At 30.2% G+C, this 25,142-nt stretch overlaps 1 protein-coding gene, 1 long non-coding RNA gene and 1 pseudogene across 3 annotated transcripts; 1 reads left to right on the top strand and 2 right to left on the bottom strand.

The window, feature by feature from the left end:
• The first annotated feature begins 468 nt into the window (after nt 1–468).
• Nucleotides 469–3,429, top strand: LOC132945537 (uncharacterized). Its single transcript, XR_009664581.1, has 3 exons — nt 469–677; nt 746–941; nt 3,293–3,429. It is a non-coding gene; the product is annotated as an uncharacterized LOC132945537 (long non-coding RNA).
• Nucleotides 2,909–9,032, bottom strand: LOC132945536 (venom protease-like). 2 transcript variants are annotated; one of them, XM_061015310.1, is made up of 8 exons: nt 8,693–9,032; nt 7,162–8,525; nt 6,989–7,063; nt 6,747–6,904; nt 6,562–6,665; nt 5,847–6,109; nt 4,661–4,854; nt 2,909–3,468 (listed from the first exon to the last, which is right to left on the bottom strand). In XM_061015310.1, coding segments are annotated over exons 3-8 (900 nt in total). In that variant the 5' UTR covers nt 6,990–7,063; nt 7,162–8,525; nt 8,693–9,032; the 3' UTR covers nt 2,909–3,288. The 2 variants fall into 2 exon arrangements, with proteins under 2 accessions (XP_060871293.1, XP_060871292.1); XM_061015309.1 differs by lacking the exon at nt 7,162–8,525.
• Nucleotides 9,033–17,883: 8,851 nt separating this feature from the next.
• Nucleotides 17,884–24,351, bottom strand: LOC132945764 (venom protease-like; annotated as a pseudogene).
• Between the last annotated feature and the right edge of the window lie 791 nt (nt 24,352–25,142).

Raw genomic sequence — 25,142 nt, 5'->3', positions numbered from 1 at the left:
ACAGGCTATACTTGAGGTGAGAAGTCATCCACTAATGACATTCACTAAGTAATGAAGTATAAAAATTAAATTAAAAGTTTTCTTAAGCTTTATTTTATATTTTATTATTTATATTTACATTGTTCAGAGTTATGGCAACGACTATTGCGCAACATTTTTTTTTTTTTAAAACAGGCACATCTTGATGTAATATTACTATTAAATACGAGTATTTTTGACACTGGGTTATTGTACGATTTGCACTAGGTAATTGTGTATAAAATAAATATAAAAGTTGCTTGATATAATTTGTAACTTGTACACTGTATAAACTGGTTCGTCAGTCGATCAGGTAATTTCAAGATAAGATATCAAGTAATTGAAAATTATTGTACAGATATACATAGTAATATACAGATAGTGTATGATCCGAAATCCCGTTGACAATAATGTGCCAGTCTGTCTTATACCAGTTGTTGGTTACGGACTATTACGACTGAAGAAGAAATTGAAGGAATTGAAGAAAATTAAGAAAATTTACAATTCTCAACAGTTAATTATTATACATTTCATACATGTGAAATTGACATACATGAAGTTGAAAATCAAGATGAAGCTGGATCTATTATGTGTAAACTATGCATGAAAAAGGAACAGATTAAAATTTAAGGCTCTAGTTTGATGAAAAAATTTTAGAGGTAAATTTTTAAATAACACAATTATTTTAAAAATAAAATAAAAATATTATTATAATACACTTTTTTAGACAAGTCATGCAGCTGTTCCAGACTTCGAAATTAACGATTGCGTGGTAATGGCTGTTCCAAAAGTCGACACAGGGCCTACTGATCCACCAAATATGTTTACATGGGATTGTGTACGTTTATATGCGTGTGTACGGTTGCAGTGAGTCCTCTTACGATTACACTACACGGACATTATTTGTCGTCTTCGTCTTACAAGTGCGTACAATATACCAAATTTACGCTCACGTTTAGTTTCGCTATGGTTTAATAAATAGAAAGAATCGACTTATTATGAAACTCGACGGTTGACTGTCAGAACATTATATGAGTTTGTACGTGGTATAAATACGTAAAAAACGTGAAAAACCGACATATATACTGTAATCACAGATAATCTTCTTACCATCAAGTTTTATAAGGATAAGTCGATCGACACTAATTTTTAAGTTGCCTAAAAAGCCAAACGTGATCTGCTGAGCGTAAATTTACCATAATACGTATGTTAGGCACCTGTAAGATACAACAAATACCTTAAATGCAAATGCCTCTTAAAACGTGTGAACAAGAAACACGTCACGCAACTTACCCCACAAGCGTTTTTTTCGCCATCAGCATAGCCCGCGCATATTATGCTTTCTTCAACTATTCCGTGCATCAACTGTTTTTTATCTGCAAACGAAGCATAATTGCCGAGATGACGTCCAAACTAACCTTTAACAGATCCGAGCTGATTGGTCCGCCTGTAAAACGGTTTAATTGTAATCATGCTTTTGTGACATTATTCTAAAAATAAATAATCACGACTCAGGAGTCTGGACCGTATTTACAGTTTTACCGACAGGAGCATAAAACATATAATATATGGCTGCAGTTTAAGCCTCCCATATTTCTAAGTTTTAATTATAAAATATTTATTTAAAACGAAATATTAATTATAATAAATAATAATAATAATAAAAAATTATAATAATAAAGTATAACATTATACGGCTGTTCTTACCATCTGAACGTTCATACTGTAAATTGTTCGGGATACGTTTACCAAAATAATGATAAATCAGTTATTAAACAGTCATAATGTTTCTATATGTTTAATCACAACGGTCAATAACGGTTATTTTGATAGAGATTTTTTGTAAGTTATGCGTTAAACACACATAGCGAGTGTACAAGTGCAGCATAGTCCTCTTAACACGTCGAAGACGAAACACAATAATTAAAATGCAACTTACGTTCCCACAAGTATCTTTTTCATCATTCGAATAGCCCACATGATTATCTCGACGATGTATCACCGCCAGAAGCTTTTTCTTCTATTTTTCATTCATGTTCACTCTGTTTTCATTAATACATTTATTTGTATACCTTACATATATGTAATAATATAACCAGGAAAGACTGGCGGGGTGTTGACCAGTTGCCCCCCACGGTTTTCATCGGGATTTTAAAAATATACCAGTTGCCCTCACATGTTAATATATACACGGTTACAAAATATAGCCTGTAAAATAGGGTAGGTAAATATACAAATAATAAATAAAATTATTTATAAAAATATAGTAAAATAGTATAAAATGAAAGGACGTCAGTGCTTTTCGTCTACTAAAATGTCCCTAAGAAAGACGTAGGTATACATCGTATCATATAAAAATTTCTAACAACTAGAAAAATACTATTAAAGATAGGTTTAATAAATAATAAAAACTAGTTTATTCCGATAAAGCCTAATATAATATTGTCGTTACTCGTTACCCACGCGATAAATCGGCTATCCACTTAGATGCTCCTAAATTTACGTGTTTTGGTAAAATCCTAGCTTTGCACCAAGTAGTAGGCTATTCGCTATTATAATTAATACAATTTTTATTTTATTCATATTATTCATATTATTACGGTAAATTGTTCGGCATATGTTTACTAAAATAATGATAAATCGGTTATTAAACAGTCATTTTGTTTCTAAATGATTAATCACAGTTGATATAACGATTATTTTGGTAGAGATTTTTTTTACGAATAATTCAGTATTATTATCATTAAATCCACCAATAGTTGAGCTTTTGGCATCGATAATAAGTCAAGTCTATTGCCAAATCTCCTATATAATTCCATGTATAATAATAAAACGTTATTAAATGGTTTTAGTTAATGAGTTGTTAATAACTTACAACAAACACCGCAGGTAAATAGCTGACGTCAATTTATTCAGATTTAAACTTACAAAGCAAAGTACTATATCTACATTTACATCATACACGTTCATATTATATTATTTTCTTATCGCATAGGTATTCGTATATTATGTAGTCTACGTCTTATGGAAATAATTGTCACGACAGTAAAAATAACAACAACTAAAAAACAATGTAGGTGTTATTATGATTTGCGTGAACATTAAAAAAAAATTTTACAAATACCTAGTCAGACCCGATGTCGATTAAAAATAATCAGAAACGGAAAAATATTACACTAATAATTAAAAACTGCTACATATATTAAAGGTTTTCATATTTATTCGTGAGTACAATGCAAAGTGATGTTCATCTATATGGGTATGATGATTTCAGCCAGACTTGGGCCAAACGAATCGTTCGATCCATGGCAAATACTTGGACACTCTCATGTAAAAATATGGAAAATCTTTCGTGGCGCACCGCTCCTTGCCGGCTGATGAGACGCCTACTTGCGTGTACATGAACGTGTAATTGGCGTGCGCAATTTGAAGAGAACTACCACCAAAGCCCTGTGTGACAAAATCGAAGAAAAATAGTTAAAACGGATGACTGTTGATACTTTATACCAGTGGAGGATATACAAGAGTATGTCCAATGGTACCGGACCTTCCCGACCAAAAGCAACGATATTTTTTATTTTAAAAAAATACAGCCAACATTGTTTATTATTAAATAATACCTCTCATGTAAATATTATTGTTCGGGACCACATACCCGCAAAATAAATTTAAAAATCCACCTCTGAAGTACTACAATATGATGACCATTCGGTTCTACACCTTGCGATAAACGTAACGATTTTAGAGCGAGTTTAACAAAACAAAAAAAATATAAAATACAAAGCAAATTAATAAAGAATTATTAAAATAAAATAAATATTAAAAGAATTTAAATTAAAATTTTGAAAGAAATCGACGAAAGAGCATGTGGTGGATTTAACGTTATCTTTTACTTCATATGAATTTGATGCGAAATATAGCCAAATTGAATCCAATCTTAAGACTTTTGAATGTGTACTATTTTTAAGGGGTTGGATATAGGCATTATTATATTCCTACTATGAGCAATGTGTAACTGTGAGTACAATAAATACAATAAAATATCCAAAACAAATTAAAAAATACTAATTATTATCGATTGCTTTTAAATTAAAATTTCGAAAGAAATTGACAGTTGATATAACGGTATCGTTTACTTTCTAAACATTTGATGCTATAATATATGGACAAATTTAATCAAATATGAAATACTTCAAACGTGTTTATAAAGATACATGGAATTGTGTACGTTTATATTGGTGCGGAGGAGTGCACGGGCACGAACATTTGTCGTAGGGTACGTATTATGAAACTTGATGGTAAGAACTTATCTGTGTTTGTACGTGGTTCTTTTCTTACAGTAGTTCAGGTTTTAGTGTGTTATGAGTGTTTTTCATATGATATATTATACCCAAGACTTTCTAATAAATTGAATTATCGTAAAAACCCACATACAAACACAGATAATTGTCTTACCATCAAGTTTCATAATAAGTCGATTTACACTGAATTTTATTTTACCTAACGAAGGTCAACGTGATCTGCTGAGCCTAAATTTGGTATGTTACAAAGCGTATTTGCTGTAAGATGGATACAACAAATTCTTTAAATGGAAATTCATCTTAAAACTTTACAGCGTGAAAAAGAAAAACATGTAATTTACCACACAAGGGTCTTCTTCGCCATCCACAACACTCGCGCATATCATCTCGTCTTCAACTATTCCGTTCATCATTTGGGGCCTACCAGACGATACATTGTAATTGATCTTGCACAAGTCCACCGAGATGACGTCCAAATTAACCTTTAACAGACCTGAACTAAATGCATTCAATGCATCCCATTCCCATGGTCCACCTGTAAAACAGTTTACTTATAATCATTATGCGTTTGACATTATTCTAAAAATTAATAATCACGACTCAGGAGTAAGGGCCCTATTAATAGTTTTAGTGAAAGGAGCTTAAAATATATATACAGTTTAAGACATCCCTATTTCTAAGTATATGTGTAGGTTATTTAGAATTTTGACGATCGAGGGAAGCGTAAGCTTCAAAAATATTTTTATTATATTTTTTTAAATTAGATATAATAAAAATGTTGTTTCAAACATATAATTATGTAATTAATAATAATAAATATTATAATTTATAACAATAAAAACTTTTGGAATTTCTCAGCAGTGCTCCTCCTCCCAAACCACCTCCACCATTATCTACGGCCAAAGCTGGGCCAGTTAATGATTTTTTTTTAACTCAGTTAAGTTAAGTCAATATGCAACAATAACAAAAAGTTAAAAGTTAAAAGTTAATTTAACTATAGGTAGGTTAACTTAGTTAAATTAAAAGTTAATACAAATTTTTGTTAACTTTTTATGAAGTTAAAAGAAAAGTTAATATGTTTATACAACGCTAGCGTACTTAATTTTTTTCCAATCCAAAACTTAATAAATTATAGACTATAGTGTTCATACTTAATACAGTATTTCCATATAAGTCAGATTCAAATGATATACATTTTTAACTTTAAGTATTTCACGGAAAATATTTTTTGATATGAAAACGAAATAATCAGAAATAGTGAAATATAATAAAATTAAAAACAAAATAAATACATTTAACTTACTTCTTAAAATGAAAAATGAATTCGTTAATTTCACGTTAATTAAAAAAGAAATTTGGTAAGTTAACGGTTAAGTTAGTGAATAGCGAAAAGTAACTAGTTAAGTTAAAAAGTTAAAATAAAATAAAGTTTTTAACATAAATTTAAATTTTTATCTCGTTAATGGCCACACTTATTCGGTACGGCTCTGGACGATGTTCGTATTAAGCCAATGATAGTAAACAAACCGTGTTGGTTCCGTCCCCAACCAGGTGTTATCACAGACGACGAGTGACTCGACTGCCAGTTTGGATCTGCGTTAAGACAAATGGGCCGCACGTACGCCGAAAACTTCACTTCCTGGTCCAAATGGAACAACGCTATGTCGTTGTACAATGACGGTACTTGAAAATCCGGGTGCACTACAATTTGATCGATTTGGTAGTCCATTGGTGTGACATCATCGGTTTCCGACAAATAGTTCGGATCTCTCAGACGTGCCCAGCGCGTACTTCAGCAATAATTTAGGTAAGCATTATACAATTTATCAAAATTTACTTTATTTGTACCTAGGTTATAGACGCGCGTATATACCTAGAAGATACTATCCAGAATGTTCGAATATCGAAAATTCGTATGGTGATTTTTATATTATAACCAAGTTATTGACATGCGTACGTGCATATGTCGAAAGTATGACACATGTACGATAACACTTTGTTTTGTCACTCTTTTAGTTAAGTGTCGAAGGCCCGAATTAAAGATTATACTAACTATTACGCATTACGCTTGTATAGACGTAAAACTATTTTTTTTTGAGAAATTATGGAGTAATCGACACAACACCCATTTTGGATCCACCCTTGTTCATATCAAGTATAATTAATATTATTTTAGTCATTTTACTGTTCTGAAGAAGCTTAAGTTTAATATAATAATGTTTATATAATATCATATACTAACAGATTGTTGAATATTCGTTCAAAGTGCGCAACGGACAGGATCCATCTGTTGCTGATCAATGATCCACTGTAAAGCCAAATACCATTGCTATCACCCAACAAAGCCTATACAATTTTTAAATAAAATATAAAACCATTAATACATTTCTACAATCGATGTGTTACATATTATTATTTCTACATTACCATGTGCAAAAATTCTCTTGATGCAGCCCTTTCGTCTTTAACATTTGGCTTCTTTTTAGGTATGTTTGATGGATAATTATTGGTTAATATATCCTTATCATCAGATAATGTTGAATCCTTTATATATTTGTAAATTAATTGCGAGTAATAGCTGCACACTTATTCAAAATTTAAAAAAAATTTCAATAATTATTTACTATATTAGAAATAACAAATTATAGTTAAAATATGTAACCACTTACTTTCAGCGGCCGAATATGTTTCAATGCCTTTGGTTTGATCGACTGGAGGAATAGTTATGATATTGGTCACATAATCTGTAAGCAGACAACAAAGAATATGGAAACCAACGAGTAAAATGGGCTAAATTGCAAGGGAAAAACATTAATGTATATTTATTAATCTTTGTGAAAACCTGTTCTTATTCCTTCACTAAAATGTTCACATTCAATAGCTCCGCTGTATTGTGTGAATTTGTTAGTGTATCCATATTTGTGGAGTGGGCAGAGTGGTCTGATGGGCCATGGGTGTATTATCAATTATTCTTTGCACTCTGATTATCACGCATGGACCAGATGCCCTAGCTAAATGGCTGTTTAGAGAAACAAATTTTTTACCGCAGCCTTGGCATTCGATTTTTGGTTCGGAGATCGCGGCTGTGCTAGCACTAGTATCTATTCTGTCCTACAGCTGATGATTTTTTTTTTCCGAATCGTGATATTATAATAAATTTTATAATCGATGAAGCGTCTGCCAAAGTTCGGATACGAAATTTACGATTAGGTTATATGAAGCCGGTAACTATATCGCTCTGTATATAGGGAATTATTATACAACTAGTGTATAAAGCGTGTGAGAGATGGATCTAATCACATCGATAAGTTAATTGCATTGCGGTGCAACATAACACTTTCGGTGTTACGAGTTTACGACCTTCGTATCGATAAAAAGAAAGATAAGACTTACGTTTGACTTTACTACTACGGCCGTGTATAAAGTCTGGGTCGCTAAAACGACCCTTATGAGTAAAATTTTGGTCAAATCGACTCGAAAGCGACACTAATTTGAACGCGCACTTTTTATGAATCGGTAGAAACAAAGAACGTTAAAAACTGTTATAGAGGCGGTCGGAGAAAAACTCGGGAGTGAATGTTCCGCGTGTAGTACGTACAATTTATATAGTATTTACTTTTAGAAACTTTTTATTACCTAATTATAATTTAATTCAGTTGAGTCAAATACACACTTTTTGTTAACTTTTTATCAAGTTAAAAAAAGTTAATTTGTTTATATAACGCTTGCATAATTTATTTTTTTCAAACCCCAAAACTAATATTATAGACTAGTGTTTGTACTTTATACATTATTTCCATATAAGCTAGATTAGAATAATATACAATTTAAATGTTTTAACTTTAAACAGTTCATAGTAAATATTTTTTGTCATGAAAACGAAATAGACTAAAATAGTGAAATGCGATAAAATTAAACTAAATAAATTAACCTTACTTCTTAAAATGAAAAATGAATTCGTTAATTTCACGTTAATTAAAAAAAAAATTTAGTAAGTTAACAGTTAAGTTAAAGAAAATCCAAAAGTAACTACTTAAGTTAAAAAGTTAAAATAAAATAAACCTTATAACATAACTTGGAGGTCACAATAGGCCAATGATGGTAAATGCATGGTACGCGAAATAATGTTAATAAAACAACCACATTCATTTTGGGTGAATTCCAGTCCTAAACGTCGCCCACGTCTAAAATTGTTTCGTTCGAACCCTATCCAAACAATATAGTAGGTTAAAAGCTAGTAAGAAAAAAAGCATTTAGGTTGGTGTTTAAGGTTATACTTTTGTTGTAAGAATGATACAAAAAAGTAATTAACATGACATGGCATTGTAAAATAATTAACAATACGTAATATTAAAATACGATTATAAGCTTACCTCCAATTTGCGGTGCACAACATCCTAAACGCACAATGCATACTATAAACAGCATAAATATGCATTGTATGCCTTTAAGATTCTTCATTTCGCATGAAACTATTAGAATTAATATTCTAATAAAATACTTTAATATCTATTATCGTCTAACTTACGATAGAATATATGGTCGACGTTAGGTTAACGTTTAAGAGACACTGTAAGTAGTTACTGAACAATAAATATTAGTCTTTATCGAGTTTGTGTGACTATCAACAATTCAGAATTCAAATTGATGAACTAATTTATAATCGCAAATCCCACTTCCGTTACAAGTGACCTTTGTTTGTCTGTAATGTATAGATAGCTAGGTATGAGCATATTCGGTAATCAAACCGATTACATTTTGTATTGAGAGGGAGACGAGAGTTTAGGTATAGTTCCTATTACTCTTTATCGGCAGTCATTTATTTTCTTATAATTATTATCTATATATTAAAATAATTAATAGATATACTATAACCTATTAGACCTTTTGGACGGTATAAGCGTAGATATAAAATATAATATTCAATTGCCAGTTTTACGCACAAACTTACATTATCATCAATATAACAACATACTGAACTATATAATTATGTAACCACTCGACTATACAGTATCAGGTAGGTCACTTCAAGGGCGGTGCATGAGAAGCCACAATGGGGGAGACGTATTTGTATTTTTGATATTCTTAAAATTTGCTTACATATCCAATTTATTTTTTCCTATTGATTGGTACATAAGAAGCAATTATAAGTTCTATAAAATATTACATATTTATCAATATTTATCAATCTACATAATATTTTATTGTTATACTGTTATAACGGGGAATGTCGGAACATAATAGTGAAGTATCCACTTATTATATTCCTCAATATACAGTATGGTACAACATTTTTGTATTTATTGATAATTTTTACTTCAACATAATCAAAATATAATAGATTAAGTCTTTTATATTTTGGGGGTGCGCATTTTAAACTCAGTGGTGTACCCCCCTAGTTGCGCCAATGATTGGTGGACTAGTGTGATAATTATATTATTTTATTTAACCTCTTTTATTCGTACAAATGGAAAAATCGATTTCGATCGGTGCACAAAGTCAATGAACCGATAAATCAAATGATGTTTCTTACACCTGTATTAATAAAGTATGCAATATGTATTAACTATTACGTAAACCTATTATTTTATCGCATTATAAAACGTTTGTAGAATATAATATAGGTAATATCAGTACCTATTCACTATAATATTAACAAAACTCTGAAAACCAATATGTATATTATCATGATAAGGCTTAAATATTATAATTAATGTAGTTTCCCATCGTATTATACAGCGTGCTAGTAATGCATAATATATATATATGTATATACATTAAGTATACTAATATACAGTATTACACATAATATGTTTAAGAGGTATGGTGAAAAACACTGATAGGTACATCATAATATCATGACGTGTTGGAAACAGTGCAAAGTCATCAGACATCATAAGTTCTTAACTTTTAATATATAAGGTACATTTTTATAGTGGATTTGTATTTAAATTGCAACATTATGTTCAAAGATATGTTCAACGATACCTATTGAGAAATAAGAAATATGGTTGTTTTCATGTATTTTTTCTTTTGAATAATGTTTAAAGTTCTAAGGTATTATTAAATAATGTCTTTATACCTAGGTACTCGTTTTTAATTATCTGACTTTTATAAAAATATTTGCCATAAAAACACAAAATTAACAATTTCATATATTAACAAACATTAGGTAACACCATTCACTGTGCCTTTCTAACGAAATTATAATTTATTACTTTACCATACAGATATATATATATATATTATAATAGTGTTCTTATATATCGGAGTTTCCAAATTGCGTACAAAAATCAATATCCATGTAAAAATTGGAAAAATCGATTTCGATCGGTCCACAAAGTCAATGAACCGATAAATCAAATGATGTTTGTTACACCTGTATTAATAAAGCATGCAATATGTATTAACTATTACGTAAACCTATTATTTAATCGCATTATAAACGTTTGTAAAATATAATATAATATTATTAACAAAACCCTGAAAACCATTAATATGTATATTATCATGATAAGGCTTAAATATTATAATTAACTTTTAATATATAAGGTACATTTTTGTAGTGGATTTGTATTTAAATTGCAACATTGTGTTCAACGATACCTATTATATCCTATATCGGAGTTTCCAAATTGCGTGCGAAAATCATTATCCATGTAAAATTGAGTGTATTTCGTGACAGAATTTTTTGTGATAGAACTGAGCCATGAAAAATGCGAACGAAATTTTTTATATATTCAGTAAAAATGATCAGATGCGTAATCGTTTTTCATAATATGCAAATTTTTTTATAGAATTCAAATTTAACATTTAGGTACATTGCAGTGACCCAGTGGCGCAGTGACGGATTAACCACTAGGCTTAAGAGGCTCGAGCCTAGGGCGGCAACTTGTAGGGGATGGCAAATTTTTTATGTTATATTATTTTTATTCTCAAAAAAAAAAAGATTACCGACATTCTATTGGGCTACTCATCATTTTTGTTATCTGAAAATTTAATAATTTAAATCTCTGGCGGGAACCTATTCTTGAAACGTTGATTTGCTTGTTTCTAGTTATAACATGCATTATTACGTAATACGCCAATACGCGTACCCAATGTCATTACGCGTTTGAATGTTCGACCGTTCGACGAAAAGATAAGATTATTTTCAAACCGTATTATCCAATATACGTCTATGATACTAATTGACCCTATGATATTGCCTAGATAATAATCTTAAATTTAAATTTTATAATAAGTCAATCCACTCTACTACTCCAGTGAAGTATATAGAAATAATTTTTGGGATGGGCTATTATAATGCTATATAATATGATTGACTATTGATACTCTAATTTTACAGTAAAATCTAAACAAAATTTTTACTTATATAAAAGTCGTTGAAATTACATCCCACTAAATATAAATAATTGTGGTGTTACGTATTACTTTTTTTCGTCTAGATCATGTTATTATTTATGACTTTTACTATAAAATTGATAATCGTAGTATATAATTACATAATACTTAAGTTAAAAAATCGCTTAAGATGTTAGGGTTCATAAATAGGAATACGATTAATTTTAAAAATAATAACTCATTTATAATATAATATAATTTAATTTCAGTATAATATTTGTCAAATTGAGATTCAACTTACTGTACTTTAAATTTTTATTACTAAAGGGTATACCTATCTGTTTATAAATAAATAAAAAAATATTTATTTAGCAGAATCATATAATATAATATATACCTACCTATTTATGAATATTATTATAATATAGTAATTATAATCCAAATTGTATATATTTTTACTATTATTAATTATTATTTTTGACAGCTGTACCCAACTGCAATACGGTTAGGTATAGCTTTGGGTATTTTTTTCCTAGATTTTGGATAGTATTAGAAAAAGGTGGGTGGTAAACACTGAGTGTGCCTCAGGGCGCCGAGATGGTTAATTCGCCACTGCAGTGGCGGTCTTACGGGGGTGTGCTTAGGTGGCCGCCTTCCCCACTTGGGCCGAGTAAAAACTAAAAATATTAATGAGCAAACAGCTTACTAAAAATCGTTTTGGCGATTATTTTATGTCAAAACTGTTTACTGTCATAACAATTTTTGAGTTCACGACGTTCACGATTTTGTTCACCGAAAAAATGATCGATGACGCAAAAAACACTATTATTGAAATTCAGACATAAATGCCGGATAGACAAATAAATAGACTTATTACTTATATTTATATATATATATAATATAATTAAAAAGTTAGTTTTATAATGTATAATAATATGTTTGATGTTTGGCTATTAATTAGGTTTGAATAAAAAATAATTTTTTATTGTTAAGTACCTATATGTTTATGTTATACTGTTGTGGTATAAGTTTTATAGAACTTATAATTACTTCTCATGTACCAAGCAATAGGAAAAAATAAATTAGATATGTAAGTAAATTGTAAGTATATCAAAAATACAAATACGCCTCCTCCCTAGTGGCTTCACACGCACCGCCCTTGAAGTGACCTACCTGCTACTGTACAGTCGAGCGGTTGCCTAATTATATAGTTCTCACTACCTGTTAAACCAAAAGTTGCAAGATAACACTATACAATGAAGTGATCCATATAAAATTATAAATTATAATTTATAAAGTACAAAGTACAAACTACAAATATTACTCGAGTATAATAATATAATATAATACCTGAGCTGAAATATTATAAACGTTAAGCAATTTAAAAACTGTGGGAAAACTACGGTTATTGTTCATAAAGGTATGTATATTTGGAGAAAAATAAACCAATGAAAAAAGTACAAAATTAAAAAACAATGACAAGAAAAAAAAGTTTACACTCGTTTTTTGTAGGTACTTATCTAAACATTAACTTTGATTTCATATAAAGCTTTAACAATATTAACTGTGCCATTTGATATTATAATATACTGTAACGGATCAGTGGAAGGTAACAACTAACAATTATTTTGTAATTGCATTAAAATATACAAAAATGTATTAATTAATAAACATAATACTTATATTATAATGTTATTATTATATTAGGTATGCAGAATACACATTATACCTATTATAAAAGTGATGGTTCATTAAATAGTTACTATTATTCGCGACATAATATTAATTGTATAATAAAATAGGTATTTGTAATTGATAACATAAATTTTTCATGCTAAAAATTTAATAAAATAATGTTTGAATGTAAATGATTACAATTGTTAGATGACTATGTTGATAGTTTGTTTTACTTAATAACATTATATTATACTAGCTCTAAGTGAAACTCGAGGGCCATTGGACTCGCTGAGAGTGGGTACAGATTTTGAAGTAAGAGTCGTTTGAATTATAAAAGTTGCGACAGTTGTAAGATAAAAGTTCAGGATTTGTGATATTGATTGGAGATAAGGCTTATATATTATATGTATTCGATTGTCTAGCAATCAGTCATCAAATTACATCGCGATCCGACTGCTTTGAATCGCGGACATAATGAGAAGCGTATATCACCAGGTATGAAATACACCTGCGGTGGATTGCCGACCACGTTAGTAGCGTAGGTAACTGAAGAATGGAAAATATAGTTAGACCCCCGTGTTAGTTGTAAGTAAGTATTGATTTTGGAGACACCGTCGAATTATAAATGTCGAACTTATATATAAGGTGATTTTGGTAATCGGAGTTGATTTTGTGATAAGAATTTTTGATAAGGCTCTTTGGCTCATTGGCGGTCTCTTTTCGAAGGTGGAAAAGTTTGAAAATCGAGTTCCAGTGTCAAGAAATCTCCCACGGCACATTAAAGTCGGCAATTCAATGATACTATCCCCCAGCGTATATCCAGTTTTTTTTTGTATATGTATAAAAATGTAAATTCGAAAACCAGCATGTTGGAGTGTCTAGCAATTCAGTCATCACCCGTCTAAAACGAAAAAAAAATAAGCAATCCGTCTAAGTTGGATAGAGTGGTATGTGCCGTCGTATGTCTGTTGCTTTTACTTATGTAAAAAGTGTAAAGTGTAAAACCGTGTTGGAGTGTGTAGCAAGTCAGTCATCTCAAGTCAAAATCGATTAACTTTCAAGACGTTAGCTACCTAGGTAGGCAATCCGACTTCGTCAAGTCAATGTGCTACAACAAATCAGGTAACCTGCGGTGGATTGCAGACCCGACGTCGAGTGGCTATAAGTGAAAACCCTATCATACAACCTACGAAATAATTTACGAAAAATACAAACTAAAACAATATACCTACATACAAACAAATATAATATGTATTTATTGTATGATATATAATAATGAAAATGTTGAGAAAAATGCAATAATAATTCCGAATAAAATAACATATAAATAACATATAGATACATAATATATTAATCAATACAATACATATAAACATTTACCTGTAATGTATATTTATATGAAAAAAAAAACGTGAAAAAAAGGCAAAAAAGTCGCGCGGCACACCATACGGCATAGACAGTCGCCGCCCGGAGAGGGCGTACGACGGATTCTAACCAGGACCTGCTTACAACCTATGTTTGGGGAGCCTACGCCTAACTTACCGAGCCACAATTTGTGTTGACAACAACCGTCAAAACTTCAACACTTAAAATGTGTGTCTACGGAGCGACGTAAGCCTATATATTTAATATACATTAAGGTAAACGCATATAATTCGATGTATCTACACAATGTTTAAACATTAATATTTAATTTTAATTTATTCAATGATCTGACTGTTATTATTATTATTACATTATTATAATGTATGTTTGAATGATAAATTTATTTTTAAATCAAACCACAAAATTGTGTTTACGTTAATCATTATACCTACGTTAACAAAACAATATTTCTCCAATAATATATTGCAATATTTATTGAATCAAAAAAAAAACAGTATATATCAGTTATGTTGGAATGAAGGTCAACTGACATTTCGTGAACATGAATTTTAAAGTGTACAAACCATATCCACCTGTTTCAAAAGAAATAAACTAAACCAATAAAGCGCAAACAGCGACTGAAAAGAATCGAGAAAGACGAAAAAAACATAATAACGACCAACGCTGGCTTGGATTGCGATGGCTATAGACCGATATCACGTACAAACCGCGCATCGGCACCTTTTTAAAACAATCGAAGTATGTGAAAATGGGGACGAGAAAATGTCAAAAGTGCAAAAAACGGCGTAAAAAGCGTAACATTTTTCGAAAAAATTTTTATTTTCTAAAAATTTGAAAACTGACCGCCGCTGTGGCAAAGGTACGCGATTTAACGCGCTAAGGAATCGAAAGGAACTGCCCAAACGGATTGTGAAGAAGGAGCAGTGTTTAATTTTTTACGCCGACCGGCGTTTTCTGTTCCATGGGTTACCTATACCTAGGGGGCTCCATGGGTTCTCGAAAAGTTCATTTTATAGTATAGGACTTTTTCCTTTTGAAAATGGGTGACTAAAAATAGTTATATCCACTGATTAGGATTGAGGTAGTTGAGGAGCCTAACGTTCTTTCACTGGAGATGGCAACAAATAAGAAGGATTAATCCTATTCAGGTTTATAAATAATATACATATTACTAGCTTTCCCGCCAAGCGTTTCTCGTGCCAATGATTTGTTTTTGCTATAAATATATTCGTGAATAATTTAAATATGTATATATTATTTTCTACTGATTGTAAAAGTTTATAGTAATAAAATATATAACAAATGTCAATTATATAAATAAACAAAAATAAAATTATAATTGCATGAGTCAAAATAATATTCATGTTTGAGCTAAATAACTTATTGTAGTATATTTTGTTTATTAGAATGTGAAGGTAAGGGACTTCATATTAGTAAAAATTATATTAGCTTTGATTATTTTTAGATTTATATTTTATTTTATTATAATTTTCATAAACAATTTCTTTCTTTTTTTTTAGTAAAAATTGGGTTTGAATATAAGTATATGTTAATGGTGCCTATCAGTAACTGTTGGTAATCCAATTTGTTATTTTTATGAATTACCTATCAGATACATATTTTAACAATTGTTTTTATATTTAACCAGATAAAATAGGTAAAACTATTTTATAACGATTGTATAATATAATTATACATTGTACCAAACACCTATTGATATTAAATATTTTAAACCGTCCATAAATCTGCGTTAAACTTAAGTGAGTAATGTACGTATGACAATATATTATTACAGCTGACACTGGATTTTATAATTTGAATTTCATACTGCAATTTAGTAAGTAATTAAGAGGGGTAATATTCTTAAATTTAAGGAATATAGACGTCTATTTTCGAATAAAATATATTCTCTGTTACATTATTGATTACTAACTTTCTTATTATGTAAAAACGTATCACAACGTACAAAATACAAAAGTTATAATCTTTTATTTTTCATACACTATGCGGTAATTCACATTTGCTGATCATTATTATGAAAAATTGGATATCCCAGAAGACTATGAGGAATTTCTACAGCACGTGAAAACAAGGATTGACATCGCCAGTTATAATGAAGTTATTTTAACTGAAAAATATAGTAATTTAATTTTTAACTATACAAACTATGTACAAGAGTATTGAACGGTAAACTGTGTCGTAAGGCCACTCACAAAGTGAGCAGTCTGCTATATTTATATAAGAATGTTAAATTACTAATACATCTTCTTTAAAATCAAAATATGGATGACAATCAGTAGTTAATACCTATTGCTGTAATTTCGTTTCGTATTCCAGAAGAACGTACCTACTACTAGCTTCCTCTTTGTCACACCTTAAATGGCTGAGTTAATAAATATGTTACTGCTTAAGATACGTTATTCTAAAATCTTTCTCCACTTCAGGGGTTCCACCTTTTCTAAGTTATCCCACAATACACACCAACACAACATCGATTCCAATGCTTATATTAAAAGTGCAATTCTCATCTCGGAATTTATAATTGTTTCTAACGTTTTCCACTTCATAGGCACCACCTCATGCAGATATTCCATGAGAATGAATCGATTGATCTAGGGCATATAAAACCATCAAAATTGTGTCCTTACAGATTAATTCGTTTAATTGGCATTCCAAATTCCTCCTTGATATTATAATATAATATTGTCGTTACTCGTTACCTACGCGATAAATCGGCTATCCACTTTGATGCTCCTAAATTTACGCGTTTTGGTAAAATCCTAGCTTTGCACCAAGTAGTAGGCTATTCGCTATTATAATTAATACAATTTTTATTTTATTCATATTATTCATATTATTACGGTAAATTGTTCGGCATATGTTTACTAAAATAATGATAAATCGGTTATTAAACAGTCATTTTGTTTCTAAATGATTAATCACAGTTGATATAACGATTATTTTGGTAGAGATTTTTTTTACGAATAATTCAGTATTATTATCATTAAATCCACCAATTGTTGAGCTTTTGGCATCGATAATAAGTCAAGTCGATTGCCAAATCTCCTATATAATTCCATGTATAATAATAAAATGTTATTAAATGGTTTTAGTTAATGAGTTGTTAATAACTTACAACAAACACCGTAGGTAAATAGCTGACGTAAATTTATTCAGATTTAAACTTACAAAGGAAAGTACTATATCTACATTTACATCATACACGTTCATATTATATTATTTTCTTATCGCATAGGTATTCGTATATTATGTAGTCTACGTCTTATGGAAATAATTGTCACGACAGTAAAAATAACAACAATTAAAAAACAATGTAGGTGTTATTATGATTTGCATGAACATTAAAAAAAAATTTTACAAATACCTAGTCAGACCCGATGTCGATTAAAAATAATCAGAAACGGAAAAATATTACACTAATAATTAAAAACTGCTACATATATTAAAGGTTTTCATATTTATTCGTGAGTACAATGCAAAGTGATGTTCATCTATATGGGTATGATGATTTCAGCCAGACTTGGGCCAAACGAATCGTTCGATCCACGGCAAATACTTGGACACTCTCATGTAAAAATATGGAAAATCTTTCGTGGCGCACCGCTCCTTGCCGGCTGATGAGACGCCTACTTGCGTGTACATGAACGTGTAATTGGCGTGCGCAATTTGAAGAGAACTACCACCAAAGCCCTGTGTGACAAAATCGAAGAAAAATAGTTAAAACGGATGACTGTTGATACTTTATACCAGTGGAGGATATACAAGAGTATGTCCAATGGTACCGGACCTTCCCGACCAAAAGCAACGATATTTTTTATTTTAAAAAAATACAGCCAACATTGTTTATTATTAAATAATACCTCTCATGTAAATATTATTGTTCGGGACCACATACCCGCAAAATAAATTTGAAAATCCACCTCTGAAGTACTACAATATGATGACCATTCGGTTCTACACCTTGCGATAAACGTAACGATTTTAGAGCGAGTTTAACAAAACAAAAAAAATATAAAATACAAAGCAAATTAATAAAGAATTATTAAAATAAAATAAATATTAAAAGAATTTAAATTAAAATTTTGAAAGAAATCGACGAAAGAGCATGTGGTGGATTTAACGTTATCTTTTACTTCATATGAATTTGATGCGAAATATAGCCAAATTGAATCCAATCTTAAGACTTTTGAATGTGTACTATTTTTAAGGGGTTGGATATAGGCATTATTATATTCCTACTATGAGCAATGTGTAACTGTGAGTACAATAAATACAATAAAATATCCAAAACAAATTAAAAAATACTAATTATTATCGATTGCTTTTAAATTAAAATTTCGAAAGAAATTGACAGTTGATATAACGGTATCGTTTACTTTCTAAACATTTGATGCTATAATATATGGACAAATTTAATCAAATATGAAATACTTCAAACGTGTTTATAAAGATACATGGAATTGTGTACGTTTATATTGGTGCGGAGGAGTGCACGGGCACGAACATTTGTCGTAGGGTACGTATTATGAAACTTGATGGTAAGAACTTATCTGTGTTTGTACGTGGTTCTTTTCTTACAGTAGTTCAGGTTTTAGTGTGTTATGAGTGTTTTTCATATGATATATTATACCCAAGACTTTCTAATAAATTGAATTATCGTAAAAACCCACATACAAACACAGATAATTGTCTTACCATCAAGTTTCATAATAAGTCGATTTACACTGAATTTTATTTTACCTAACGAAGGTCAACGTGATCTGCTGAGCCTAAATTTGGTATGTTACAAAGCGTATTTGCTGTAAGATGGATACAACAAATTCTTTAAATGGAAATTCATCTTAAAACTTTACAGCGTGAAAAAGAAAAACATGTAATTTACCACACAAGGGTCTTCTTCGCCATCCACAACACTCGCGCATATCATCTCGTCTTCAACTATTCCGTTCATCATTTGGGGCCTACCAGACGATACATTGTAATTGATCTTGCACAAGTCCACCGAGATGACGTCCAAATTAACCTTTAACAGACCTGAACTAAATGCATTCAATGCATCCCATTCCCATGGTCCACCTGTAAAACAGTTTACTTATAATCATTATGCGTTTGACATTATTCTAAAAATTAATAATCACGACTCAGGAGTAAGGGCCCTATTAATAGTTTTAGTGAAAGGAGCTTAAAATATATATACAGTTTAAGACATCCCTATTTCTAAGTATATGTGTAGGTTATTTAGAATTTTGACGATCGAGGGAAGCGTAAGCTTCAAAAATATTTTTATTATATTTTTTTAAATTAGATATAATAAAAATGTTGTTTCAAACATATAATTATGTAATTAATAATAATAAATATTATAATTTATAACAATAAAAACTTTTGGAATTTCTCAGCAGTGCTCCTCCTCCCAAACCACCTCCACCATTATCTACGGCCAAAGCTGGGCCAGTTAATGATTTTTTTTTAACTCAGTTAAGTTAAGTCAATATGCAACAATAACAAAAAGTTAAAAGTTAAAAGTTAATTTAACTATAGGTAGGTTAACTTAGTTAAATTAAAAGTTAATACAAATTTTTGTTAACTTTTTATGAAGTTAAAAGAAAAGTTAATATGTTTATACAACGCTAGCGTACTTAATTTTTTTCCAATCCAAAACTTAATAAATTATAGACTATAGTGTTCATACTTAATACAGTATTTCCATATAAGTCAGATTCAAATGATATACATTTTTAACTTTAAGTATTTCACGGAAAATATTTTTTGATATGAAAACGAAATAATCAGAAATAGTGAAATATAATAAAATTAAAAACAAAATAAATACATTTAACTTACTTCTTAAAATGAAAAAATGAATTCGTTAATTTCACGTTAATTAAAAAAGAAATTTGGTAAGTTAACGGTTAAGTTAGTGAATAGCGAAAAGTAACTAGTTAAGTTAAAAAGTTAAAATAAAATAAAGTTTTTAACATAAATTTAAATTTTTATCTCGTTAATGGCCACACTTATTCGGTACGGCTCTGGACGATGTTCGTATTAAGCCAATGATAGTAAACAAACCGTGTTGGTTCCGTCCCCAACCAGGTGTTATCACAGACGACGAGTGACTCGACTGCCAGTTTGGATCTGCGTTAAGACAATGGGCCGCACGTACGCCGAAAACTTCACTTCCTGGTCCAAATGGAACAACGCTATGTCGTTGTACAATGACGGTACTTGAAAATCCGGGTGCACTACAATTTGATCGATTTGGTAGTCCATTGGTGTGACATCATCGGTTTCCGACAAATAGTTCGGATCTCTCAGACGTGCCCAGCGCGTACTTCAGCAATAATTTAGGTAAGCATTATACAATTTATCAAAATTTACTTTATTTGTACCTAGGTTATAGACGCGCGTATATACCTAGAAGATACTATCCAGAATGTTCGAATATCGAAAATTCGTATGGTGATTTTTATATTATAACCAAGTTATTGACATGCGTACGTGCATATGTCGAAAGTATGACACATGTACGATAACACTTTGTTTTGTCACTCTTTTAGTTAAGTGTCGAAGGCCCGAATTAAAGATTATACTAACTATTACGCATTACGCTTGTATAGACGTAAAACTATTTTTTTTTGAGAAATTATGGAGTAATCGACACAACACCCATTTTGGATCCACCCTTGTTCATATCAAGTATAATTAATATTATTTTAGTCATTTTACTGTTCTGAAGAAGCTTAAGTTTAATATAATAATGTTTATATAATATCATATACTAACAGATTGTTGAATATTCGTTCAAAGTGCGCAACGGACAGGATCCATCTGTTGCTGATCAATGATCCACTGTAAAGCCAAATACCATTGCTATCACCCAACAAAGCCTATACAATTTTTAAATAAAATATAAAAACCATTAATACATTTCTACAATCGATGTGTTACATATTATTATTTCTACATTACCATGTGCAAAAATTCTCTTGATGCAGCCCTTTCGTCTTTAACATTTGGCTTCTTTTTAGGTATGTTTGATGGATAATTATTGGTTAATATATCCTTATCATCAGATAATGTTGAATCCTTTATATATTTGTAAATTAATTGCGAGTAATAGCTGCACACTTATTCAAAATTTAAAAAAAAATTTCAATAATTATTTACTATATTAGAAATAACAAATTATAGTTAAAATATGTAACCACTTACTTTCAGCGGCCGAATATGTTTCAATGCCTTTGGTTTGATCGACTGGAGGAATAGTTATGATATTGGTCACATAATCTGTAAGCAGACAACAAAGAATATGGAAACCAACGAGTAAAATGGGCTAAATTGCAAGGGAAAAACATTAATGTATATTTATTAATCTTTGTGAAAACCTGTTCTTATTCCTTCACTAAAATGTTCACATTCAATAGCTCCGCTGTATTGTGTGAATTTGTTAGTGTATCCATATTTGTGGAGTGGGCAGAGTGGTCTGATGGGCCATGGGTGTATTATCAATTATTCTTTGCACTCTGATTATCACGCATGGACCAGATGCCCTAGCTAAATGGCTGTTTAGAGAAACAAATTTTTTACCGCAGCCTTGGCATTCGATTTTTGGTTCGGAGATCGCGGCTGTGCTAGCACTAGTATCTATTCTGTCCTACAGCTGATGATTTTTTTTTTCCGAATCGTGATATTATAATAAATTTTATAATCGATGAAGCGTCTGCCAAAGTTCGGATACGAAATTTACGATTAGGTTATATGAAGCCGGTAACTATATCGCTCTGTATATAGGGAATTATTATACAACTAGTGTATAAAGCGTGTGAGAGATGGATCTAATCACATCGATAAGTTAATTGCATTGCGGTGCAACATAACACTTTCGGTGTTACGAGTTTACGACCTTCGTATCGATAAAAAGAAAGATAAGACTTACGTTTGACTTTACTACTACGGCCGTGTATAAAGTCTGGGTCGCTAAAACGACCCTTATGAGTAAAATTTTGGTCAAATCGACTCGAAAGCGACACTAATTTGAACGCGCACTTTTTATGAATCGGTAGAAACAAAGAACGTTAAAAACTGTTATAGTGGCGGTCGGAGAAAAACTCGGGAGTGAATGTTCCGCGTGTAGTACGTACAATTTATATAGTATTTACTTTTAGAAACTTTTTATTACCTAATTATAATTTAATTCAGTTGAGTCAAATACACACTTTTTGTTAACTTTTTATCAAGTTAAAAAAAGTTAATTTGTTTATATAACGCTTGCATAATTTATTTTTTTCAAACCCCAAAACTAATATTATAGACTAGTGTTTGTACTTTATACATTATTTCCATATAAGCTAGATTAGAATAATATACAATTTAAATGTTTTAACTTTAAACAGTTCATAGTAAATATTTTTTGTCATGAAAACGAAATAGACTAAAATAGTGAAATGCGATAAAATTAAATTAAATAAATTAACCTTACTTCTTAAAATGAAAAATGAATTCGTTAATTTCACGTTAATTAAAAAAAAAATTTAGTAAGTTAACAGTTAAGTTAAAGAAAATCCAAAAGTAACTACTTAAGTTAAAAAGTTAAAATAAAATAAACCTTATAACATAACTTGGAGGTCACGATAGGCCAATGATAGTAAATGCATGGTACGCGAAATAATGTTAATAAAACAACCACATTCATTTTGGGTGAATTCCAGTCCTAAACGTCGCCCACGTCTAAAATTGTTTCGTTCGAACCCTATCCAAACAATATAGTAGGTTAAAAGCTAGTAAGAAAAAAAGCATTTAGGTTGGTGTTTAAGGTTATACTTTTGTTGTAAGAATGATACAAAAAAGTAATTAACATGACATGGCATTGTAAAATAATTAACAATACGTAATATTAAAATACGATTATAAGCTTACCTCCAATTTGCGGTGCACAACATCCTAAACGCACAATGCATACTATAAACAGCATAAATATGCATTGTATGCCTTTAAGATTCTTCATTTCGCATGAAACTATTAGAATTAATATTCTAATAAAATACTTTAATATCTATTATCGTCTAACTTACGATAGAATATATGGTCGACGTTAGGTTAACGTTTAAGAGACACTGTAAGTAGTGACTGAACAATAAATATTAGTCTTTATCGAGTTTGTGTGACTATCAACAATTCAGAATTCAAATTGATGAACTAATTTATAATCGCAAATCCCACTTCCGTTACAAGTGACCTTTGTCTGTCTGTAATGTATAGATAGCTAGGTATGAGCATATTCGGTAATCAAACCGATTACATTTTGTATTGAGAGGGAGACGAGAGTTTAGGTATAGTTCCTATTACTCTTTATCGGCAGTCATTTATTTTCTTATAATTATTATCTATATATTAAAATAATTAATAGATATACTATAACCTATTAGACCTTTTGGTCGGTATAAGCGTAGATATAAAATATAATATTCAATTGCCAGTTTTACGCGCAAACTTACATTATCATCAATATAACAACATACTGAACTATATAATTATGTAACCACTCGACTATACAGTATCAGGTAGGTCACTTCAAGGGCGGTGCATGAGAAGCCACAATGTGGGAGACGTATTTGTATTTTTGATATTCTTAAAATTTGCTTACATATCCAATTTATTTTTTCCTATTGATTGGTACATAAGAAGCAATTATAAGTTCTATAAACTTTATACCACAACGGCATAACATAAAGATATAGGTACTTAACAATAAAAATATTTTTTAAAAAATGATTTTTTATTCAAACTTAATTAATAGTCAAACTTCAAACATATTTTACATATTAAACAAACTTATTAATTATATATATATGTATATAAGTAATAAGTCAATTTATTTGTATATCCGGCATTTATGTCTGAATTTCAATCATTGTATTTTTTTGAGTCATCAATAATTTTTTCGGTGAATTTGTTTCAAAATAAGACGTTATTTTATTTTTTGACATTTTTACAAAAAAACGCGAGCACAGGCCACCATTAATGTTTAAACTTTAAAAACAATAAAATCGTGAACGTTGTGAACTCAAAAACTGTTATGACAGTAAACATTTTGGACATAAAATAATTGCCAAAACGATTTTTAGTAAACTGTTTGCTCATTTATATTTTTAATTTTTACGCGGCCCGTGGGGGGAGGGCGGTTCACCTAAGCACACCCCCGTAAAACCTCTACTGCAGTGGCGATTTCTAACTTTTTCTAATACTATCCAAAGATCTAATACTATCCAAAATCTAGAAAAAAAATTCCCAAAGCTATACCTTACCGTACTGTTGGGTACAGCTGTCAAAAATAATAATTAATAATAACAAAAATATATACAATTTGAATGATAATTATTATATTATAATAAAATT

Source organism: Metopolophium dirhodum, chromosome 5 (genome assembly GCF_019925205.1).
Source record: "Metopolophium dirhodum isolate CAU chromosome 5, ASM1992520v1, whole genome shotgun sequence".
Classification (NCBI taxonomy): domain Eukaryota; kingdom Metazoa; phylum Arthropoda; class Insecta; order Hemiptera; family Aphididae; genus Metopolophium; species Metopolophium dirhodum.
Note: the sequence above shows the minus strand (reverse complement) of the source record. Positions and strands in the feature narration are given on the sequence as shown.